Below are 20,509 nucleotides of genomic sequence, written 5' to 3' on the forward strand. Positions count from 1 at the left end.
TGCACAAAACCAGTGCCACAACTACCCCCATGGACCCAATCTAATACTGCTGCAGCTGTACACGCCCCCATCACCCCCCTACACTGAATCAGTCAGCTCCAACACGGGAGGCAGCCCGGGGGCAGCCACCCTCAGGCAGGCAGGCAGGCAGACAGCAGAACCTACATGGGAAACAGGGTGACTCAGCCATCATGGTCATGTGCTGCCAGCCAGCCATGTGTTCCACACACATACACACATGCACACGCACACGCAGCGGCAGCCCTGGGACAGTCCAAACACCACCAGAACTATCTGCCTCTGCCAGGCAGGGACCCGGACACCACAAGCAGTCAGCACCAGAGGAATGGACATTTAATTGTCTCTAGGGCACTCCTAGGATGGGGATGCGGGGCCTTTGGCAGAGCTCTGGCTGATGGAAGCAACAGAAATGCTCATCAGACAGGGCCAGGCAGAGAGGATGCCCCAAGGTGTGGCTGGGGACAGCCATCGTCAGGGCTTAAGACAATCTTTTGAGACTAGTTGGTGAATAAGGAATGTTGCCTCTGGAGGAAGAGGAGGCGGCTGCGGAAAGGGTCTGGGTCTGGGTTTGCAGATTAGGACGACAAGGAGTTGGTTACAAGGCCTGGTGAAGAGCTAGCTGGATAGGATCGGTGGCCATCCTGACTCAGGCCAGCTTCAGGAACTCCTGCAGTGTGTCCTGCTCCACGGCCTCCACGAAGAGTTCATAGTCCTGAGGAAGGGAGGCAGTCACCTGAGTCGAGGTGCAGGGCACCCCAGTTGTTTGCCCAGGTCTGACCCTGGCTGCAGTCCTCCAACACCTCCCAGAACCCAAACCCCATACCCCACAGTAGTGGTTCCCGTTGACAATCTGAGGTGGGGTAGCTTTGGGGTTGCCAGCCAAGGTTCGCATCTCATCTCGAAGGGCGTTGTCCTGGGAGATGTCCACTAGCTGGTATTGGATCCTCTTCCCATCTAGGATGCGGGTCACCTCACTCTGCTGGGACTTGATCTAGGGGCGGAGGATTGACAGGGTTGGCAGGCAAGCTGAAGGATTTGTGGGAGGAATTCCTTCGGGTGTGAGCAACAGCTTCTATCCTGCCCACTCTGAGGGGAGGTTCTGGCCACTAAGGGATGGGAAGGGTCCAAGGATAGACAGGTAAACTACTAGAGTTTCAGAAAGAAGACGGGCAAGTTCTGTGCATGACAGGGAAGCTAGACTCGGCGAGGGGCAGGCCCTCTCTACAAGACACATCTCCTCCTCCACAGCCGCACAGTGGAGAGGAAGCGGGATTAAAGCGGTCGGGGGTTGGTGCAAGAGAATGGATGGCCCTATACTGGGGGAATGAGCGTGGGCAGCTCACGCTGGGGATGCCGAGGGGCCCTTGGTGCGGGGGTTCAGGCTGGGCCCAGCCCTTGGACCAGACCTGGGAGGCCATACCCCGCACCTCACTGCTTCCATCGTGGGGGCGGCTCCCGGGCGCTGGTCGGAGCACAGAGACGGCCCACCCTCTCCGGGCGCCGGCCCAGGCACACACTTACTTCTCGGGAGCCGGTGACCGACGTGCTGTAGACGCGCAGGCCACTCATGCTGCAGGCGGGGGACACAGACCAACTGAGGGACGGTGGGAGCGGCAGCTGCACGGCTAGGAACTACGCTGCCGCCGCCGCGCTTGGGAGCGGTTTCCTTCCTGCTCCGCCCGCGAGTCACTGCTCTCGGGACCAATGAGCTGCGCAGGCGGGTAAGGCGGGGCCTGCATGACCCCGCCCTGCTCCGTGGCCTGGAGCCGGGAGGACCCCTGTCCTCTGCAGCTACTTGGCTCCCCCACTTCCCCCTCAGCCCCATGCTGGGGACCGGCTAAAAGGCAGAAAAAGCTGGGAAGGCAGGCGGACCGGTTCAGTTAAAAGCTTTCCCCAGTCTACCCGGGTTGTGTACATTCAGTGGCCAAAGCAGTGCCACCCAGGTCTCCCGGTCTCTTAATAGCACAGCTCAGTATGGAACTTTGGAAGGCGGGTCAGTTCGCAAGCTTAGACAGCAAGGGCCGGGGGGAAAGCTGTGGTGGGGCGCTGGAGGGCGGGGAGGGCCAGTGCAGCCAGGACATTTTCTCTAAAGCACCTCTCCACTCAAACAGGCTCAGACAAGAAAGGGGTGGTGGCTGTAAGCGAGGGGGTGGGGGAGCGGCTCACACCCTTCAGGAGCCAGGGGGAGGAAGTAGGCTGCGGGACAGCGAGCGTGCTAGTGTGCGGAGTCAAAGGCTGGTGCCCCGACTTAACCTGGCTTGCACTGGCCCTTGGCACAGCTATTTTTGGGGTGATCCCAACTTAACTCTACCTTTACATTGCAAATGACACCCCACATCTTTGAACTTTAAGAATTCAGCTAATGAGATGGAAGAGAGTCCAGCACCCATTCCAACTGTGGATCAAGCTCTGTCAGGTTCACTATAGGCCCCAAGAGTAGACCTGGGGCTACATAAATAATGGCGCAGGAACAACACAATTCTGCTGCCTGCTGAGGCAAACTGCCTGTCTGCTTCTGGGGAAGTCATTTCCTCAAAGCCACAGAAACCCAGAAGCTGCTGACCTCTGAGAGGTGTGCAACTTTGTAGTGACAACTGGCGGCGGTTGCTCTCTGCAACACAGGAGTGTGGGCAGAGACTAATCTGTCGCCACCCAGAGCAGAAGTGGGAAGACTGAGCCTCCACACTGGATCTGCCTAAACTCACTTCAAAAGAGTCACAGGCAGGCTGGCAGGGGACGCTGGGAGGCACTAGGAAACCGGAGTGTTTGTTAAATGTTTTATTCTGTAATCAAAATAGGCAATACAAACCAGTCGACTTAACAAAGAGTCATATAAATAACTTTATAAACTTTACGAAGAAAAATACCCGTGAGCATGGAGGCTGGGCTCCCGATAACAGGGTGGAAACCAACCAGGAAGCTCTGTTTTAAGGAGGCAGCAGCCCGGAGGCTGAGGGGATGGTCAGCTGGGTGTGATTACTCTGAAAGGTAAGCCACTCCATAAGAAAACATAAACTTGTTAAAACACTGGCAAAGCGGCCCCTCAGGCCCTGGAGGTCCATGGTGCTGTTAACAGCCCCAAGGCTTAGCAGAAGTCCTGTCTGCACCCCCACAACTACTTTACTCCTCATACATACAGGGCCCTTGGATCCAAACTAGAGGAGGTTGAGGGCTGGCCAAATAACCAGATACAACTGAGACGATCCCTAAATTGGGAGGCAAGAAAAACCAGAAAGCTAAGGCTCAAAGGCCTTAGAGAAACACAAAACACCAGAAAACACTCAACACTTTTTTTTTATCTTAGGTGCTCCGAACTGTCAAGGTTAGAGCAGGAAAAGGGAACCCTCCTAACCCCAAATGAGAGGCACAGTTCAGAGGACAGCGACAGCGCCCAGCCTTAGGAAGGACTGAGCAGCCACAGCCACCCTGTGCTCTTACGGGGGAAACTCATGTCCAACCCGGGAACCACGAGGCAACCACAGAGGAGTCTGTACTCCTAGACGACATAGCGGACCCAAGCACATGCCCACATGCCCAAGGTTCTAGGGACAGACAATGGGTAGCTAGGAAGAGTTTCCTGTAAAAGATGGCCCAGCAGGCAGGCCGAGGAGCCCTGCCATGGTCCCCAAGTCAGTGATCATAGTAGGGGCTCTGCTGAGAGGTGGATAACCCTGAGGCCTCTGTGGGAACAACAGCCCTGAGGAAACAGGTACCTGAGAAAACCCAGAAAGCCAGCTGAGTTCTCAGAAGACTGATACAAGGGGCCTGAGAATTCTTAAAAGGTTGCTACTCCTACTTTACCCTTTAGGCCTCTCTTAAAAGAGCATCAGTAGGACCAAGGTATGGATAGGAATGAACATGGATCCGTCCTGGAGGATGGAGGGGAGGCCAGCAGCCTGTTTGCTTCTCATGCCAGGTTAGAGCTGGGAACAACTTGTGAGGACTTTATCAGTTGAAATCTGCAAAAAGGTTAATTAGTAACTCAGTCTTTAAGAGTGAATTAAGATAACAAGCAAAACATAACCCAATAAGGCAAAGCCAGAGAACAGCAAAACAGGCAGGCTTCTCACAACCCTGGGACAAGATACAGGCTCTCCCCTCTGGGTGCAGCAGCTGAAGGCAGAACTCTCAGGGAAGGAACCTTCTGGCGAGGCAGCAGCAGCCTAAGTCCTCCCTGGCACTCCTCACTGTGTGGCACAGTTTTCTCCCATGTCCTGGGCATATCTGTCTGACAGGCTGGTCCTTAAGTCCTCAATGTCATGGCGCAGCTGTTGAACCTCTTCTAGTTTCCTCCTGATCACATCTGGCTTTTGTAGATCTAGCTGCGTCCCTGGGTGCTGGGTGGCTGAGGAGGAGAGAGTTTCAAGAGTGTCAGAAAACGAGGTGATTGAAACATTCACGAAGAACGGGCAGAATACAGCAGTTCAGCAAGCGCATCACCTTAGGGCACAGCCTTCCCATCACTCTGAGGTCTGAGCCAGGGCTTTGCACATAGTAAAGTCTCTACTACAAGCTACAACCCCACACTCAGGAGACCCTGGTTTCAACCTCTCCCTGCCACCCTGACAAAGTGGCCACCAGCCAGCCTGATAACAGGCTGTCAGAGGAATAAAGGGGGCAAGGGAGACAGTAAGACTGCTAGTGGCCACTGGGTGTGTCGATGGCAAAGATAAGAGACCTGGAGATAAACAGCTGAAAGGCATCTTGCTTTTTTTTTTTTAAGGATGTGATACCTTTACAGAACCAACCGGGATAATTTGTTGCCTAAGGCTGGCTTCCTGTTTGCCATCTGTAAGCCCCCTCTAGGGAGGCCTGTCTGTGAAGCACTTACTTTGACAACTCCCCCAAAGCAGTGACCAGGCCTATGCACCTGGTTCAGTTACTGTAAGAACAGCCACACTGGGGGGCTGGTGAGATGGCTCAGTGGTTAAGAGCACCGACTGCTCTTCCAAAGGTCCGGAGTTCAAATCCCAGCAACCACATGGTGGCTCACAACCATCCGTAACGAAATCTGATGCCCTCTTCTGGAGTGTCTGAAGACAGCTACAGTGTACTTACATATAATAAATAAATGAATCTTAAAAAAAAAAAAAAAAGAACAGCCACACGAGAAGATGGAGACCTTCTGATGACTCACAGTGAATGCCTAGGAGTAGTGAGAGGTTAGGATTGTGGCCCTGGGCCCTCTGGGTCACAATGCTGCAGACAGCTTGCAGATCTTGAAGGCAACTGGCCAGTTCCTGGTGCAGCTCACAGGCCAGCTGGGCTGAGTCTGGTGAAGATGAGGACCCTGGCTGGGCCTGGCGCAAGTGCTCTTGCAGCGTCAGATTCTTCTCAATCAGGTCCTGGTTTTGCACTGAAAGCTAAGCAAACAAATGATAAACTGATTAAGACTCCAAGAGAGCCCTAGGAAGTGTGTATGTGAGTATACATGGCTGTGAATACGCGTGGAAGAGAAATGGAGCCCCAGACAATGTCTCTCTCCGTTGTACCCACAAAGGCTTGGTGCCATGTTCTCCAACCCCTTTCCCTCTACGAATGCTAGCTCCTCCTGTGTGTAGGCTGAGCCCAGGCCCTTAGGGATCCAGCACTGAAGAGGAAACTATTCCTCAGCAGGATCTGAGTCACTGGCCTCCAGGTTTCGGTCCAGGAACCAGAGAAGATGTTCCCACCCCCAGGAACTCTATCTGAAGCCAGTCCCTGGGCAGCTCTGTGAGCCAGGCCATTAGAGATGGCTTAACGTGAACAGTGAAATCTGAGGAGACACTGGTTTCAATCTCTCCCTGCCACCCCGACAAAAGTGGCCACCAGCCAGCCTGATAACAGGCTGTCAGAGGAATAAAGGGGGCAAGGGAGACAGTAAGACTGCTAGTGGCCACTGGGTGTGTCGATGGCAAAGATAAGAGACCTAGAGATACAGAGCTAAAAGGCATCTTGCCTCCACCCCTTTTTTTGAGACCCAGTCAAACAGCCCAGTTTGGCCTCAAACTTCCTACATCACTGAGGATGTCCTTGAACTTTTGATCCTCCTGTCTCCACCTTTTCCGAGTTCAGGGGTTACAAGTATATACCACTACCCCCTGTTTATAGCTCAAGGCTTCATGTATGCAAGGCAAGCATTCTACCAACTGAGCTGTACCCCAACCCTTCCTTCGTTTGTTTGTTACAGGGTAGCCCTGGCTGGCCCAGAACACACTATATAAACCAGACTGGCTTTTTAAAATTCTTTTCGAGACAGGGTTTCTCTGTGTAGCCCTAGCTGTCCTGGATCACTTTGTAGATCAGGTTGGCCTCAAACTCAGAAATCCTCCTGCCTCTGCCTCCCATGTACTGAGATTAAAGGCATGCCCCACCACCACCCAGCTCAGACTGGCTTTGACCTTGTGTCCTCTTGCCCTCCTCCAGGGAGGTGAAGTTCTAGCATTCTACATTGCAAGCTCTCACTGTAGTAGCCAGGCTTTCCTAGACGGAGCAGCTACTTCTATAAGGCTGTCTTCGCCTTCTCTCATCCTGAGAGCTTAACACACCCACACCCACACCCATACCTCTACTCTCTGCCCTTCACGCACACTGGGCCTTACAGACAACCCTATTCACTCCATGAGTACCACCAAATCCTCATTTATTTTGGGGGTGTATGTGTGAGACATGCTGGCCTTGCGTTCAGTCTCAGTCTCCCAACTGCTGGGATTACATGCCCTAGTCATCAGTTTTTTTACCTCTCCCCCCACCCCCAATCTCACAAACCTGTGGATGCAGGAAGATGGGGGGGGAGAAAGGGAGGGGATCCTACCTCTGAAAAGCATCCCTAGGTGATTATGGCCACTCTCAGACAAGCCTAGGGCTTTTAACATAAAAGGAAAACACAACGCTACTACCCATTCCTTTGCTAAAAGCTTACCTCCCCTTCCACACTCTTGGGCAAAGGGAGAAATCACCTTCGAGGAGGCTCTGAGGGCCTAGCCAATGCTCACCTCCTTCACGGCTGTGCGCATCTGCTGCAGGGCCGTCTCCCTCCGCTGGGCCTCCTCTCTCAGTGCCTGGTTGATTCCCTCTTCTTGTGCCAGTTCTTGCTTTTGGCTCTAAAGACCACATGGCAAGATGTTGTAGAGAACAAGCAAGAGCAACAAGTCTGACTTGTATGCTGTCACCTCTCATCTAGGCTGCACACCCACACTGCATCTACCACACAGCTGCTCTAAGGGCTGAGAGCCGCTACATTCCATTTCCAGCCCGCTTCTCAATCTTCTTAATACTGCGCCCCTCTAATATAGATCCTCGTGTTGTGGGGACCCCAACCACAAAATTATTTTCATTTTTACTTCATAACTGTAATTTTGATAGTTATGAATCATATCAACCTCTTTTTTCCAAGAGTCTTAGGCAACCCCCGTGAAAGGGTCCATCAATCTCAAAGAGGTCACATTCACAGTTTGAGCACACTGATTAAAACCCTTCCACTCAATAAGCCACGGACAACTAAAATCCTGGCCTTTAAATGCTTACCGGTGTGACTACTTCCCGACGAGAACTGAAATGGAGACCTACACAGGCACAGGCGTAAAGGGGTGGGTGGGTGGGTGTGCGCACGCAGGCACAGCCTGCAGCTTTCCTCCTGCATTTCAACAGTTTGATGTGAAACCCTTTCATTTTCTGCATATACATGTGTGTGTTGCATGTATGTTTTGCCCATGTTCACTCTGTATGGAGGCCAGAGGTTGATGAGTCTTTTCATGATCCCTCTTCACCTTGTGTACTGAGGAAAGGCCTTCATTTGAGCCCAGTGCTAAGCAGTCAGCTAGTCTAGCTAACTAGTTTGCTCCACGGATCCTGCATCTGGCTCTGACTCCCAGCACTGGATTACAAGTGGGTTGCCACCCTCCCAGCATGTACATGGGTGCTGGGTCTGGATTCTGGTCCTGACACACAGGAAAGTGCTTTCCCCACTAATCAACATGACTATGTAAAACCTTTTACAGTTCAAAAAACCTAAGTCTATTTCATTCAAGATTTCTCAGAGAATGAATTAATGAACACTCCTACTGTGGCCAAATATAGGCACCAGGAGTTATCCTTGGCTGGAGGGCCCCTGTGTTGCATGGCTCTTTGCTGTTCCTTAAGTCCTATTCCTGTCACTCACTGATTCCTTCTAGGTGTTCTCCCATCTGTCTCCTTATACCTCTTCTCTGTCACCATGTCTCGTGCCACATTCCCCACACCTCACTACACTTTCTGCTGCCTCCTCATAGGAGGTCAAGTTTCTCGCCGGAGCCTGAACTGTAAACCTCACCATCCCACACTACAATTAAGGTTCTAGCGAGATTCACATCACCCACTAGAGATTAAAAGTTTACATGGCGAGGGGCTGAAGAGATGGCTCATAGTTAAAAGCACTTGCTGTTCTTACAGACAACCTGGGTCTGATTCCCAGCACACATGTGTCAGAAGCCATCTAGAAGAGGGTGAGACATGCAAGTGAGTTTGCTGGAGATGGCCCACTGTTTCTCATGGCTTGTGATGAGTGAGCTCTGAGATGCAAGATTACCACAGACTTCATCCCAAGATTGCTTCTTGCTGCTGATCTGCCTTTCCTGCCACTATCACCTAATGATTCCTGAGCATCAGTCCACCCCACTGGGTATATTTTCTACACATCAGCATGAAGATGTATTCTCTTGTAGTAAGGCTGTACAGACAAACTGATGATTTCACAACTTCTGGTAATGATTTTATGGAACTCTCAAATTAATACAAGTAGTCTCAAGTCTCCTATAAAATTAAGCTACAAACAGAGCTCTGTAAACCTACACGTGTCATGGGCTAATTGCACTAGGAAGAGAAAGCAGGCTTGGAACAAGTTTTGATCAAGGAAAACCATTCATTCTAAGTCTGGCCCAAGGATGAAGCCACAGGTGTGATACAGCAAGGCCCTGGGAAACTGTTGCTGTGAATTTGCTTATGGAAGGAAGCACTGCTTTGAACTGACTATAGACATCCTTCTGTAACTCCCCTTTTGTGTAACGCTTCATCTGTGAGGTAATTTTATAAAGAATTTTTTGTCTAAGAAGGTATAAGGAGGTCAGAGAGAAGACATAATGTATGGCATTTGGGGCTCAGCCCCACGCACCAAATGTGTGTGTGTCTGTCTATACATACATGTGTAGGTATAATGTGTATATATTTAAGTGTGCATGAATTCTTGTGGAATTGTTGAGACAGGTGGTCAGGCCCAGTCAAAGTGTGTGTGTGTCGTTTGTGTCTATGTGTATGCTTATATTCTCTCCTTCTTCCTCTTCTTTTCTATATTGCTCACAAAGAGTTAACAAACTCCAAACCTCTCCCCTGGCCAGGGAGGGAGGGGCCCTTGAGACTGGCAGAAACTAGCTTTTTTCTAATTCCCCTGCTGTTATAAGTTGGAGTCAAATTACCAGAAGCCAGAGGCTTTTGGCCTTAGAACAGCAGAGCAAAAGGAAGAGAAGAATTACCAAATGTAAGTAGCTTTGGCCTACACAGGAGCAAAAGGGTAAGGACAGAAGAATGACCAAAAGTGAGTAGCTTCTGGCCCAGAACAGCAAAGAGTTAAAGAACTGTCAAAGATAAAGCAGCTTTGGCCTCAATCCCTGACACCTCTGCTGCCTTCCTGGGGAAGCTGGGTGCCAGGATAAGCCCTCGGCACACATGGTGATTCACAACCATCTGTAACTACAGTTCCAGGGAACTGACACTCCTTCTGACCTCTGTGGGTACCAGGCACACATGTGGAACACATATGCAAAACACATACATACACGCAGGCAAAATAAAATAGAAAAATAATAAAAATAGATGCTAACATTGTAGGATAGAGAAGACCTTCCCATAATCTCTTATGCTCAGCTCTCCACTTAAACTCAACCTAGGCACGTGCTGCATAAGGATGTTCCGATCAATGGTGGACTGCAGCAGGCAACGAGGCCTGTCAGCCTAGTGAAGTGTCTTAGCAGTCCACTCTGTGATGTTCATAAAGATGAAATCATCTAGCTGCACATTTCTCAAAAGGTCTCCTCACTGGTAAGCAGTACGTGCTGTAGTTCAACAGTATCAAAGTGGCTGCAGTTTCCTGCTTAAACTATGGGGTTTCACACCTTGATGCTCCTCCTACAGGATACCAGTACCATCCTAGTCAGCTCTTCTTTGCCTGGCAAATGCCTGATCATTCATCTTAGGATCTTCAGAAACTTGTCTGAGACCTCCCCTCCTCCCATCGACTCTCCTGAATTCATCCCCCACTCCTCCAAGGTGATATGATAATGGTTTTCTGAGTTTGGGCTCATATCTGTCATCTCAACAAAACAGGAGGCTCAGAAGCACTGTTTCCTTCTTGTATAGCAAACAAGAAGTAAATCATATGGTGGAGAAGGGAGTGAGAAGTTGAGCTGAATTCTAAGCTTCTGTTGGTTCAGTCCTACCCACCGGGGGCCGGAGGCTCCTGCTCACCTGGACTTGGGAGTGCAGCTGTTCCATCTTCAGCTGTTGCCTCTCCACCATCTGAAAGGCAAAGTTATCAAGAAAGGCTACAAGCATAGTGCTGATGTGGTGACCCAAGACCATCAATAGCCCATTATGAGACCAGGATGAGGATTGATTGGCACAACCTACAGAAATCTACTTCAGACTCCTGATCTTCCCTGACTGTGCTCTAGCCATAATAGAGGTTACAGAGTGTACTGGCTGTTTTAGCTTGACACAGCTGGAGTTATCACAGAGAAAGGAGCTTCAATTGGGGAAATGCCTCCATGAGATCCAGCTGTCAGGCATTTTCTCAATTAATGATTAAGCAGGGAGGGACCCTTGTGGGTGGTGCCATCCCTGGGCTGGTAGCCTTTGGTTCTATAAGCAAGCAAGCTGAGCAAGCCAGGGGAAGCAAGCCAGTAAGAAACATCCCTCCATGGTCTCTGCATCAGCTCCTGCTTCCTGACCTGCTTGAGTTCCAGTCCTGACTTCCTTAAGTGATGAACAGCAATGTGGAAGTGTAAGCTGAATAAACCCTTTCCTCCCCACCTTGTTTCTTGGTCATGATGTTTGTGCAGGAATAGAATCCCTGACTAAGACATAGAGGAATGCACTAGACCTTCACCTATTGAAGGTGGAGTCAGTGGAAGGAACTCTCAGTACACATGTTTTTCAAAAGCACAAAGTCAGCTTAGTGGGTCTCCCTATCCTGGGCTATCTACAGTGCGTATGGGGTTAGAACTTTGGTCACTATTTTTTAGTGACTATTCCAGGAGAGACTCTAAATAGTGTCAGCTTTCTGTGCCTCAAGAGTTCACATAGTTTCTGAACCATTTCTGGATGTTGTTTGCTAACCTGTCCCACAGCAGGTTACTGGATCTCTATTATTCGCTGAGTTGAGAAACTGAGCCACCTCCCCAGTGCTGAAGTTTTGATGAACATTAGCAGTTTCTCCAGGCCCTGAACCACAGCCACAGTGCTCCTGGGATTCAGTGCACACCATTCTGGTTCACATGATGGGCATGTTGCCCCTAACCTTTGTGTATATTCTTGATAAGCAATCTGCCTGTGATAAGACTGAATATCTAAAATGTAAACTTACTACACAAGGCTGACTTCTCCGAAGAGAGAAAAGCTCTTTTGAGCAGACCCTGGGTAGCTTAAGACCAGGAACTCCTGGTTCCTTCCCAGAATGCATTCTCTTCTTCCCTCCCAGCCTGCCCTGGCCAGACTCAGAAAGCCTAGTCACCTTTCGGAGGGAGTCACATTCCTTCTGCTGGGATTCCATGTCCACTCTGAGGTTTTCTCCATTGGCTTCCTCCACAGACTGTTTATCTTGAAAGCTGAAAGACAATTTCTTCTTCTAGAACTATGAAATCAGAACTATTGTGGCTGTTGTTTTAAAATTTTATTTATTTAATGTGTGAGTGCTCTGCTGTATATACACTCCCATGCCAGAAGAGGGCGTCAGATCCCCTATGGCTGTGAGCCACCATGTGGGTGCTGGGAACTGAACTCCAAGACCTCTGGAAGAGCAGCCAGTGCTTTTAACCACCGAGCCATCTCCCCCAAACCCCATTGTAGCTTTAAACTCTTGGTTCTACTATTTTCTGTCTTACACCTCCAACCCACAGCTGAGGATCATGTGATGCAGGGTGCCCCTGACAGATACTCAAGTTCAGCTTTCTTTTCTTTCTTTCTTTCTTTTTTTTTTTTTTTGGTTTTTCGAGACAGGGTTTCTCTGTATAGCCCTGGCAGTCCTGGAACTTGCTTTGTTGACCAGGCTGGCTTCAAACTCAGAAATCCGCCTGCCTCTGCCTCCTGAGTGCTGGGATCAAAGGCGTGGGCTGTGTGCCACCACGCCCGGCTAAATTCAGTTTTCTTTACAAGGAGCCAGAATCTATCTGCACAATATATTAACTTTGTATTTGCCAAAGGCTCTTGTATTCTGTTTTCATATCAAAAATTAAAATTTGAGCTGGATGGTGGTAGCACATGCCTTTAACCCCATTACTTGGGAGTCAGAGGTAGGTGGATCTCTGAGTTTGAGGACAGCCTGGTCTACAAAGTGAGTTCCAAGACAGTCAGGGCTACACAGAGAAACCCTGTCTCAAAACACAAAAGCAAAAAAAGTTTAAAAAAATAAAAATATTAAAAAAAATTGAAAAATACACAAGAAGTCTCTTAGCTGGGTAGAGTGGTATAGACCTGAAATTCTAGCATATCCTGGAAAACAGAGGAAGCAGGGATTTGCTGGACATCACAGCAAGTATGAAGTCAAGCTACAAGATCTTGTCACAAAACAAAACACATCTCTTTTTTTTAAAAAAGATTTATTTATTTTATGTATACGAGTACAATTATAGCTGTCTTCAGACACACCAGAAGGGAATGTCAGATCCCATTACAGATGGTTGTGAGCCATCATGTGGTTGCTGGGAATTGAACTCAGGACCTCTGGAAGAGCAGTCGGTGTTCTTAACCGCTGAGCCATCTCTCCAATCCCTCTTTTTTTTTTCTTGATGCATATTATTTAAGGCACAGCCAGCTTTGTCCCTGTCCTAAGTTATCTTTAATGGTCAACTTAGAATCATTTTAGGGGAACTCATTTTGAGATACCCTTAAAGCCTTGACTGAAGAATTTTCTAGATTGGAGTAGCTATGGGAAGGCACCATGTCTAGTCAGGTGGTCTTGGGCTGCATAAGAAATCTAGCTGGGCTGAAGCATGGATCAGCCAGCATGAAAGCACAGTGCCCTTGCAGAGGACCTGAATTTGTCGAATCCTATGTTGGGCAGCTCAGAACCATCTGCCACTCCAGCTCCAAGAGGATCTGATGTCTCTGGCCTCTACAGGTGTGGTGGCTATTCCTGGTTGTCAACTTGACTATATCTGGAATGAACTACAATCCAGAATTGGAAGGCTCACCAGTGACCCTAATCTGGAGGCTGGGAGATACAAGTTTCTGACCTGGATCTTGGCATGGAGATCTTGAGGCATAGTGGCTATGAATTCCAGAAGATTAAGACAGGGAGATCTCTGGGTTCAAGGTCATCTGGGAATAAAGGCATGGTGGCACACACCTTTAATCTGGGCCACACCTTTTGCTGGAGACCTACAGAGGGACACTGGAAGATTTGCTCTCTCTCTTCTTTGCTTGTTTGCCTTGTGGGACTGAGAAACTGCTAGATCCTTGGACCTCCATTCACAGCTGCTGCTGACCATTGTTGGGAGTTGGATCTGCAGACTGTAAGTCATCTACAAATTCCCTTACTATATAGAGATTACCCATACGTTCTGTGACTCCAGAGAACCCTGACTAATTCAGAAGTTGGTACTGGGAGTGGTTCTAGAGGAGCAGAAGTATAAGGATGAATCTTTTAAAAATCTGGAGTTGGTTTGACAATTCACCAGCATCTTCAACTACTGAAACCTCTCCAGAGTCTCTCCTTCCTGGGAGCTCAGAGAATATTGAAGACCCGTGGTTGAAACTATATTTCAAGCTTAAAGAAGCTATTTCCCTTGATTATCTTGAAGAATTAGGTGATTCAGTGTACAAAGCTTTCTACAAGATGGGGAAAAAAATTGGAAAATGGCTGGTTGCTCTTAGCACCTTGGGAAAAATGATGAAGAAGGAGGAGGAGTTGTGTGATAAACTTGAACAGAAGTAAACGGTCTAAGTGTATCTGTGAAGAGACTCTTCTCTCCAGCAGCCACAGAGCTCAAGCTGCAGAAATTCAAACTGAAGCCCTCATGAGAAGGTTGGCTGAGTTACAGCGAAAATTCAAGTCTCAGCCTCAGAGGGTGTCAGCAGTTAAAGTAAGGGCACTAATTGGCAAAGATTGGGATCCTATAACTTGGGGTGGGGATGTGTGGGAAGACCTTGTTGAAGCTGAGAATTTTGAATCTTCAGATTCTCGAGGGTTTGCCCCACCTGAGGAAATAGTACCCTCAGCCCCACCCCTTGAAATAATGCCTTCCCCACATGAGGAAATTAATCCCCCAGAGTCTGATAAACCAGTAGTGACTTTCACTGAAGAAAATACCAGACAAGACAATACTGATGTTTCTCAAGGTCCACTAATAGTAATAGTTTCTTCCAGACCTATAACCAGACTCAAGGCAAAACTAGGCCCCTAGAACATAAGGAAGTGCACTACACTACTAAAGAGCTTAATGAGTTTGCTAATTCATTCAAGCAAAAGTCTGGGGAATATGTGTGGGAATGGATTTTAAGGGTGTGGGATAATGGTGGAAGGAACATAAAACTAGAGCAGGCTGAGTTTATTGGCATGAACCCTCTGAGTGGAGATTCTAGATCTACTATGGAAACTCACCCAGCTAAAAAAGGTGTAAGAAGTTTGTGTTTATCAAAAGATGGCCTACTGAGAAGGAGTTAGAGATGCCTGATATCCCTTGGCTTAGTGTTAAGACTTAGGGAAACTGCAGTGCTAGAGTGGATACATTGTGTAAAACCTAATCCTCCACAATGGTATGCCCTTTACCAGTCCTGTAAGACACAAACTGGTGAGAGGGGCACCAGCACATTTAAAGGGTTTTGTTCTTGTTTCTTTCCTTGTGCCAGACCTTAGGGTTAGAGATGCTGCTGTTCAATTAGATGAATTAAATGCAATTGGTTTAATTGGGCCCCAAAGTAACAGGGGTCAAGTGCAGCACTGAATTGCTAGAGGCAAGGTGATTGTAGTTATAATGGACAGCGTAGAGAAAACAATGTTTATAATAACACCCCATAATGGTCATAATTTCACAGGAGAGGTGAAATTTATAATGGCATGACTCGTTTGGACCTTTGGTACTGGCTAATCAATCACAGTGTTTCCAGGCACAAAATAGATAGGAAGCCTACTGCATATCTGATCTGTATAAGCAGAAAAATTCTCAAGCAAATGAAAGAAAGGCTACACTGGATCATAGCAAAAGGCAATCTTGGCCAGTGAATCAATTTCCAGACTTGAGCCAGTTTGCAGATCCAGAACCCCTTGAAGGAAGGGGTGACCAGGTTCCCTCGAGGAAGGATCTTGATAAGATACCTAAAAGCTTTGCTGTTAAGTCTTTCTCCAGTTCTTCCCCAGAGGGACCTACGGCCTTTTACAAGGGTAACTGTACACTGGGGGAAAGGAAATAAATCAAGACTTTCCGGGGTCTATCGGATACTGGTCCTGAATTGACACTAATCACAGGAGATCTCAAGAAACATTGTGGCCCTCCAGTTACAGTAGGGGCTGATGGAGGAGAGGTGATTAATGGAGTTTTGACTGATGTCTGAGGGTCCAGGAGGTCCCCGAACACATCCTGTGGTCATTTCCCCAGTTCCAGAATGTATAATTAGGATAAATATACACAGAAATTGGCAGAGTTCACTGACCTGTGGAGTGAGGGCTATTATGGTTGGAAAGGCTAAATGAAAGCCTTTACAGTTGCTTCTGCCAAAGAAAATAGTGAATCAAAAACAGTATCGTAGCCAGGCGGTGGTGGCGCATGCCTTTAATCCCAGCACTTGGGAGGCAGAGACAGGCGGATTTCTGAGTTCAAGGTCAGCCTGGTCTACAAAGTGAGTTCCAGGACAGCCAGGGCTACCCAGAGAAACCCTGTCTCGAGAAAACAAAACAAAACAAAACAAAACAAAACAAAACAGTATCATATTTCTGGAGGAACTGCAGAGATTACTGCCACTATCAAGGACTTGAAAGATGCATGGGTGGTGGTTCCCACCACATCTCCCTTTAACTCTCTTATCTAGTCAGTGCAGAAGACAGATGGATCATGGAGAATGACAGTTGACTATTGAAAACTAAATCAGGTAGTAACTCCAATTGCAGCTGCTGTACCAGGTGTAGTTTCCTTACTTGAGCAAATTAACACATCTCCTGGTACCTGGTATGCAGCTATTGATCTGGCAAATGCCTTCTTCTTAGTACCTGTCCATAAGGACCACCAGAAGCAATTTGCTTTCAGTTGGCAAGGCCAGCAGTATACCTTCACAGTTTTGTCTCAAGGATATATTAACTCTCCTGCCCTGTGTCATAACTTAGTTAGAAGGGATCTTGATCGTTTGTCTCTTCCACAAAATATCACACTGCTGCACTATATTGATGACATTATGCTGATTGGACCAAGTGAGCAGGAAGTAGCAACCACTTTGGACTCATTGGTAACACATATGCGTATCAGAAGACGGGAAATAAATCCAACCAAAATTCAAGGACCATCTACCTCAGTGAAATTCTTAGGAGTGCAGTGGTGTGGGGCATGCAGATATTCCTTCTAAGGTGAAAGATAAGTTATGGCACCTGGTCCCTCCCACCACCAAGAAAGAAGCACACTGTTTAGTGGGTCTGTTTGGATTCTGGAGACAGCACATTCCTCACTTGGGTATGTTACTCAAGCCTATTTACCAAATGACTCGGGAAGGTGCTAGCTTTGTGTGGGGCCTGGAATAGGAGAAGGCCCTTCAACAGGTCCAGGCTTCTAGCAGGCTGCTCTACCACTTGGACCATATGACCCAGCAGACCCGATGGTGAAAGATCGTGATTGGAAGACTGGTGAGAATGACATCTGGTGAAGAAGGATGTGGACAGATCTCTCCAAATGGGCAAAAAATGTGAAGATATTTGTGTCCTGTGTAAATGCTCACCAAAAAGTGACTTCAGCTGAGGAGGAGTTCAATAATCAAGTGGATAAGATGACCTGTTCTGTGGCTAGTCAGCCTCTCTCCCCAGCCATCCCTGTCATTGCTCAATGGGCACATGAACAAAGTGGTCATGGTGGTCGAGATGGAGGTTATGCTTGGGCTCAGCAACATGGACTTCACCAAGGCTGACCTGGCTACAGCTGCCACTGAATGCCAGATCTGCCAACAGCAGAAACCAACACTGAGCCCCAGATATGGCATCATTCCTTGAGGTGACGAGCCAGCAACCTAGTAGCAGGTCAACTACATTGGCCCACTTCCCCTGTGGAAAGGAATAGATACTTATGCTGGTTATGGATTTGCCTTGCCTGCACGTAATGCCTCTGCTAAAACCACCTGACCATCTGCGGACTCATAGAATGCCTTATCTATCGTCATGGTATTCCACACAGCATTGCTTCTGACCAAGGAACTCATTTCACAGCCAGAGAAGTACGACAGTGGGCCCACGATCATGGGATTCACTGGTCTTACCATGTTTCCCATCATCCTGAAGCAGCTGGTCTGATAGAAAGATGGAATGGCCTTTTGAAGACGCAGTTACAGTGCCAATTAGGTGGTAACAGCATGGAGGGCTGGGGCAGAGTTCTTCAGAAGGCAGTATATGCTTTGAATCAGCATTCAATATATGGTACGGTTTCCCCCATAGCCAGGATCCATGGGTCCAGGAATCAAGGGGTGGAAAAGGGAATAGTTCTACTCACTATCACTCCTAGTGACGCTCTAGGAAAATTTTTGCTTCCTGTCCCACAACTCTAGGTTCTGCTGGCCTAGAGGTTTTGGTTCCAGAAGGGGGAGTGCTCCTACCAAGAGCCACAACAAACATTCCATTGAACTGGAAGCTCAGACTTTCCCCTGGTCATTTTGGGCTTCTAATGCCCTTAAACCAACAGGCTAAGAAAGGAATAACAGTGTTAGGAGGGGTAATAGATCCAGATTACCACAGGGAAACTGGATCGCCTCTCCACAATGGAGGTAGGCAGGACTGTCTGGAGTGCAGGAGATTCCTTAGGGCATCTCTTAGTACTACCATGTGCTGTGATTAAAGTCAATGGGAAGCTACAACAGCCTAATACAAGCATGATGGCAAGGGATGCAGACCCATCTGGAATGAAGGTATGGGTCACTCCTCCAGGAAAAGTTCCAAGACCTGCTGAGGTGCTTGCCGAGAGTGAAGGAAATACAGAATGGGTAGTAGAGGAAGGTAGTTATAAATACCAGCTAAGGCCATGTAATCAGTTGCAGAAACGAGAATTATAAAGTTAATATGAATGTTTCTGTCGTATTTTGCTAAGAATATATTTGTCTTTCTTCCAATTTCTTTAACATCAATCTGTATTTAAGTTGAAACACTAAAAGTGTTCCCAAGGGACATTGCCCCATTGTAAATTTACAAATGCACTTGTGATTATACAAGGAATAGTTATATCATGTTAGGTGCACTCATGACCTTGTTATTGTTTCATGTGAACATGAGATATTATTTGTGTCAAGTTGACAAAGGGTGGATTGTAGTGGCTATTCCTGGTTGTCAGCTTGACTATATCTGGAATGAACTACAATCCAGAATTGGAAGGCTCACCAGTGACCCTTATCTGGAGGCTGGGAGATACAAGTTTCTGACCTGGATCTTGGCATGGAAATCTTGAGGCATAGTGGCTATGAATTCCAGAAGATTAAGACAGGGAGATCTCTGGGTTCAAGGTCATCTGGGAATAAAGGCATGGTGGCACACACCTTTAATCTGGGCCACACCTTTTGCTGGACACCTACAGAGGGACACTGGAAGATTTGTTCTCTCTTCTTTGCTTGCTTGCCTTGTGGGACTGAGAAACTGCTAGATCCTTGGACCTCCATTCACAGCTGCTGCTGACCATTGTTGGGAGTTGGATCTGCAGACTGTAAGTCATCTACAAATTCCCTTACTATATAGAGATTATCCATAAATTCTGAGACTCTAGAGAACCCTGACTAATACAACAGGTATCTGTACTTATGGGCATATACCCACACACAGATACACACACGTAAATACAAATAAGACCTTAAAAAAAAGTTAGCTAAGCATGAGCCTGTGTTTGAGCCAGGAAGCAGATTTCCTCTAAGGTCTCAGCCTTCCCCCAGTGATGGATTATAAACGCAAGTGTAAGATGAAATGAACCGTTTCTCCCCCTATATTGCTTAGTCAGTACATTCTTATCATAGCAACAAAGATGAAATTACAACAATCCTCCATTTCTGGTTCTTCTAAATCCCTTCTAGGATAACTCACCACAGAGATAAACAAGAGGGCCACTGTGCCTGACAAAGAATGAGCAATCCAATCTACGCATTGGAAACATCTACTCCAAGAGGCTGCTGAAATACATCCATCCTTTCAGGAAGTGTTATTAACTCCCAAGATGCCCTGGGAGTATACTATAGCATCTTCTTTTGCTCTCAGAGACTATCCAAGCAATCAAAAACAATTCTGAGGACTGGGAGTGGTGATTCACATCTTTGATCCTAATACTTAGGGTACAGAGGCAGGTGGGTCGAGGCCAGCCAAGGTTACAGAGTAAGACATTGTCTCAACCCCCCTCCCCCACTAAAAACAAACAAAATTGGCTAGAGAGATGGCTCAGTGATTAAGGCACTGACTGCTTTTCTGAAGGTCCTGAGTTCAAATCCCAGCAACCACATGGTGGCTCACAACCATCCATTACCAGATCTGACACCCTCTTCTGGTGTGTCTGAAGACAGCTACAGTGTACTTATGTATAATAATAAATAAATCTTTAGGCCACAGCGAACAGGGCCGAAGTGAGTGGGGCTGACCGGAGCAAGCAGAGGTCCTAAAAATTCAATCCCCAACAACCACATGAAGGCTCACAACCATCTGTACGGCTACAGTGTAATCATATACATAAAATAAATAAATAAATCTTAAAAAAAAAAAGAGCACTGACTGCTCTTCTAGAGGTCTTGAGTTCAATTCTCAGCAACTACATGGTGGCTCACAACCATCTGTAGTGGGATCTGACGCCCTCTTCTGGTGCATCTGAAGGCAGCTACAGTGTACTCATAAAAGAAACAAACAAATACCCCCAAATGAATTCTGAGAGGATAAGAAAGACAGATGCATGCTCCTGGTAGCCTTCAGCTTAGAGACTCAAAATGTGGATAATCCCTAGGCCTTAGCACCAAGATTCTCTTCTGAAAATACAGATGATTTCATTTCCTATTGAAACTATCTTCATTGTTTTGAGACAGTCTCACTCCACAGCCTTAGCTGGCCGTGAACCCA

At 47.6% G+C, this 20,509-nt stretch overlaps 2 protein-coding genes across 2 annotated transcripts in view; both read right to left on the reverse strand.

The window, feature by feature from the left end:
* Window positions 1-332: 332 nt before the first annotated feature.
* On the reverse strand, window positions 333-1,660 carry Sh3bgrl3 (SH3 domain binding glutamic acid-rich protein-like 3). Its single transcript, NM_080559.2, has 3 exons — window positions 1,543-1,660; window positions 845-1,012; window positions 333-733 (listed from the first exon to the last, which is right to left on the reverse strand). The coding sequence occupies exons 1-3, from the start codon at window positions 1,588-1,590 to the stop codon at window positions 668-670; spliced, it is 282 nt and encodes a 93-aa protein (NP_542126.1). The 5' UTR covers window positions 1,591-1,660; the 3' UTR covers window positions 333-667.
* Window positions 1,661-2,784: 1,124 nt separating this feature from the next.
* Window positions 2,785-20,509, reverse strand: part of Cep85 (centrosomal protein 85) — a 57,228-nt gene continuing 39,503 nt past the window's right edge. Inside the window, exons 10-14 of the mRNA NM_144527.3 lie at window positions 11,762-11,855; window positions 10,498-10,548; window positions 6,996-7,103; window positions 5,159-5,384; window positions 2,785-4,366 (exon numbers count right to left, since the gene is read on the reverse strand). Of these exons, the coding sequence (NP_653110.3) occupies window positions 4,206-4,366; window positions 5,159-5,384; window positions 6,996-7,103; window positions 10,498-10,548; window positions 11,762-11,855 (640 nt within the window). The 3' untranslated portion in view covers window positions 2,785-4,205. The remainder of the gene's footprint in view (window positions 4,367-5,158; window positions 5,385-6,995; window positions 7,104-10,497; window positions 10,549-11,761; window positions 11,856-20,509) is intronic.

The sequence above is a fragment of the Mus musculus genome, chromosome 4, assembly GCF_000001635.26.
Source record: "Mus musculus strain C57BL/6J chromosome 4, GRCm38.p6 C57BL/6J".
Classification (NCBI taxonomy): Eukaryota; Metazoa; Chordata; class Mammalia; order Rodentia; family Muridae; genus Mus; species Mus musculus.

What these genes read in the sequence shown, in the direction of transcription:
- Sh3bgrl3 (NM_080559.2), bottom strand. Translation starts at nt 1,590, where the DNA reads ATGAGTGGCCTGCGCGTCTACAGCACGTCGGTCACCGGCTCCCGAGAA. An exon ending in CGGTCACCGGCTCCCGAGAA is followed by an intron (nt 1,013 to 1,542) that starts GTAAGTGTGTGC and finishes CTCCGCCCCTAG; the next exon opens with ATCAAGTCCCAGCAGAGTGA. An exon ending in ACGGGAACCACTACTGTGGG is followed by an intron (nt 734 to 844) that starts GTATGGGGTTTG and finishes TCCCTTCCTCAG; the next exon opens with GACTATGAACTCTTCGTGGA.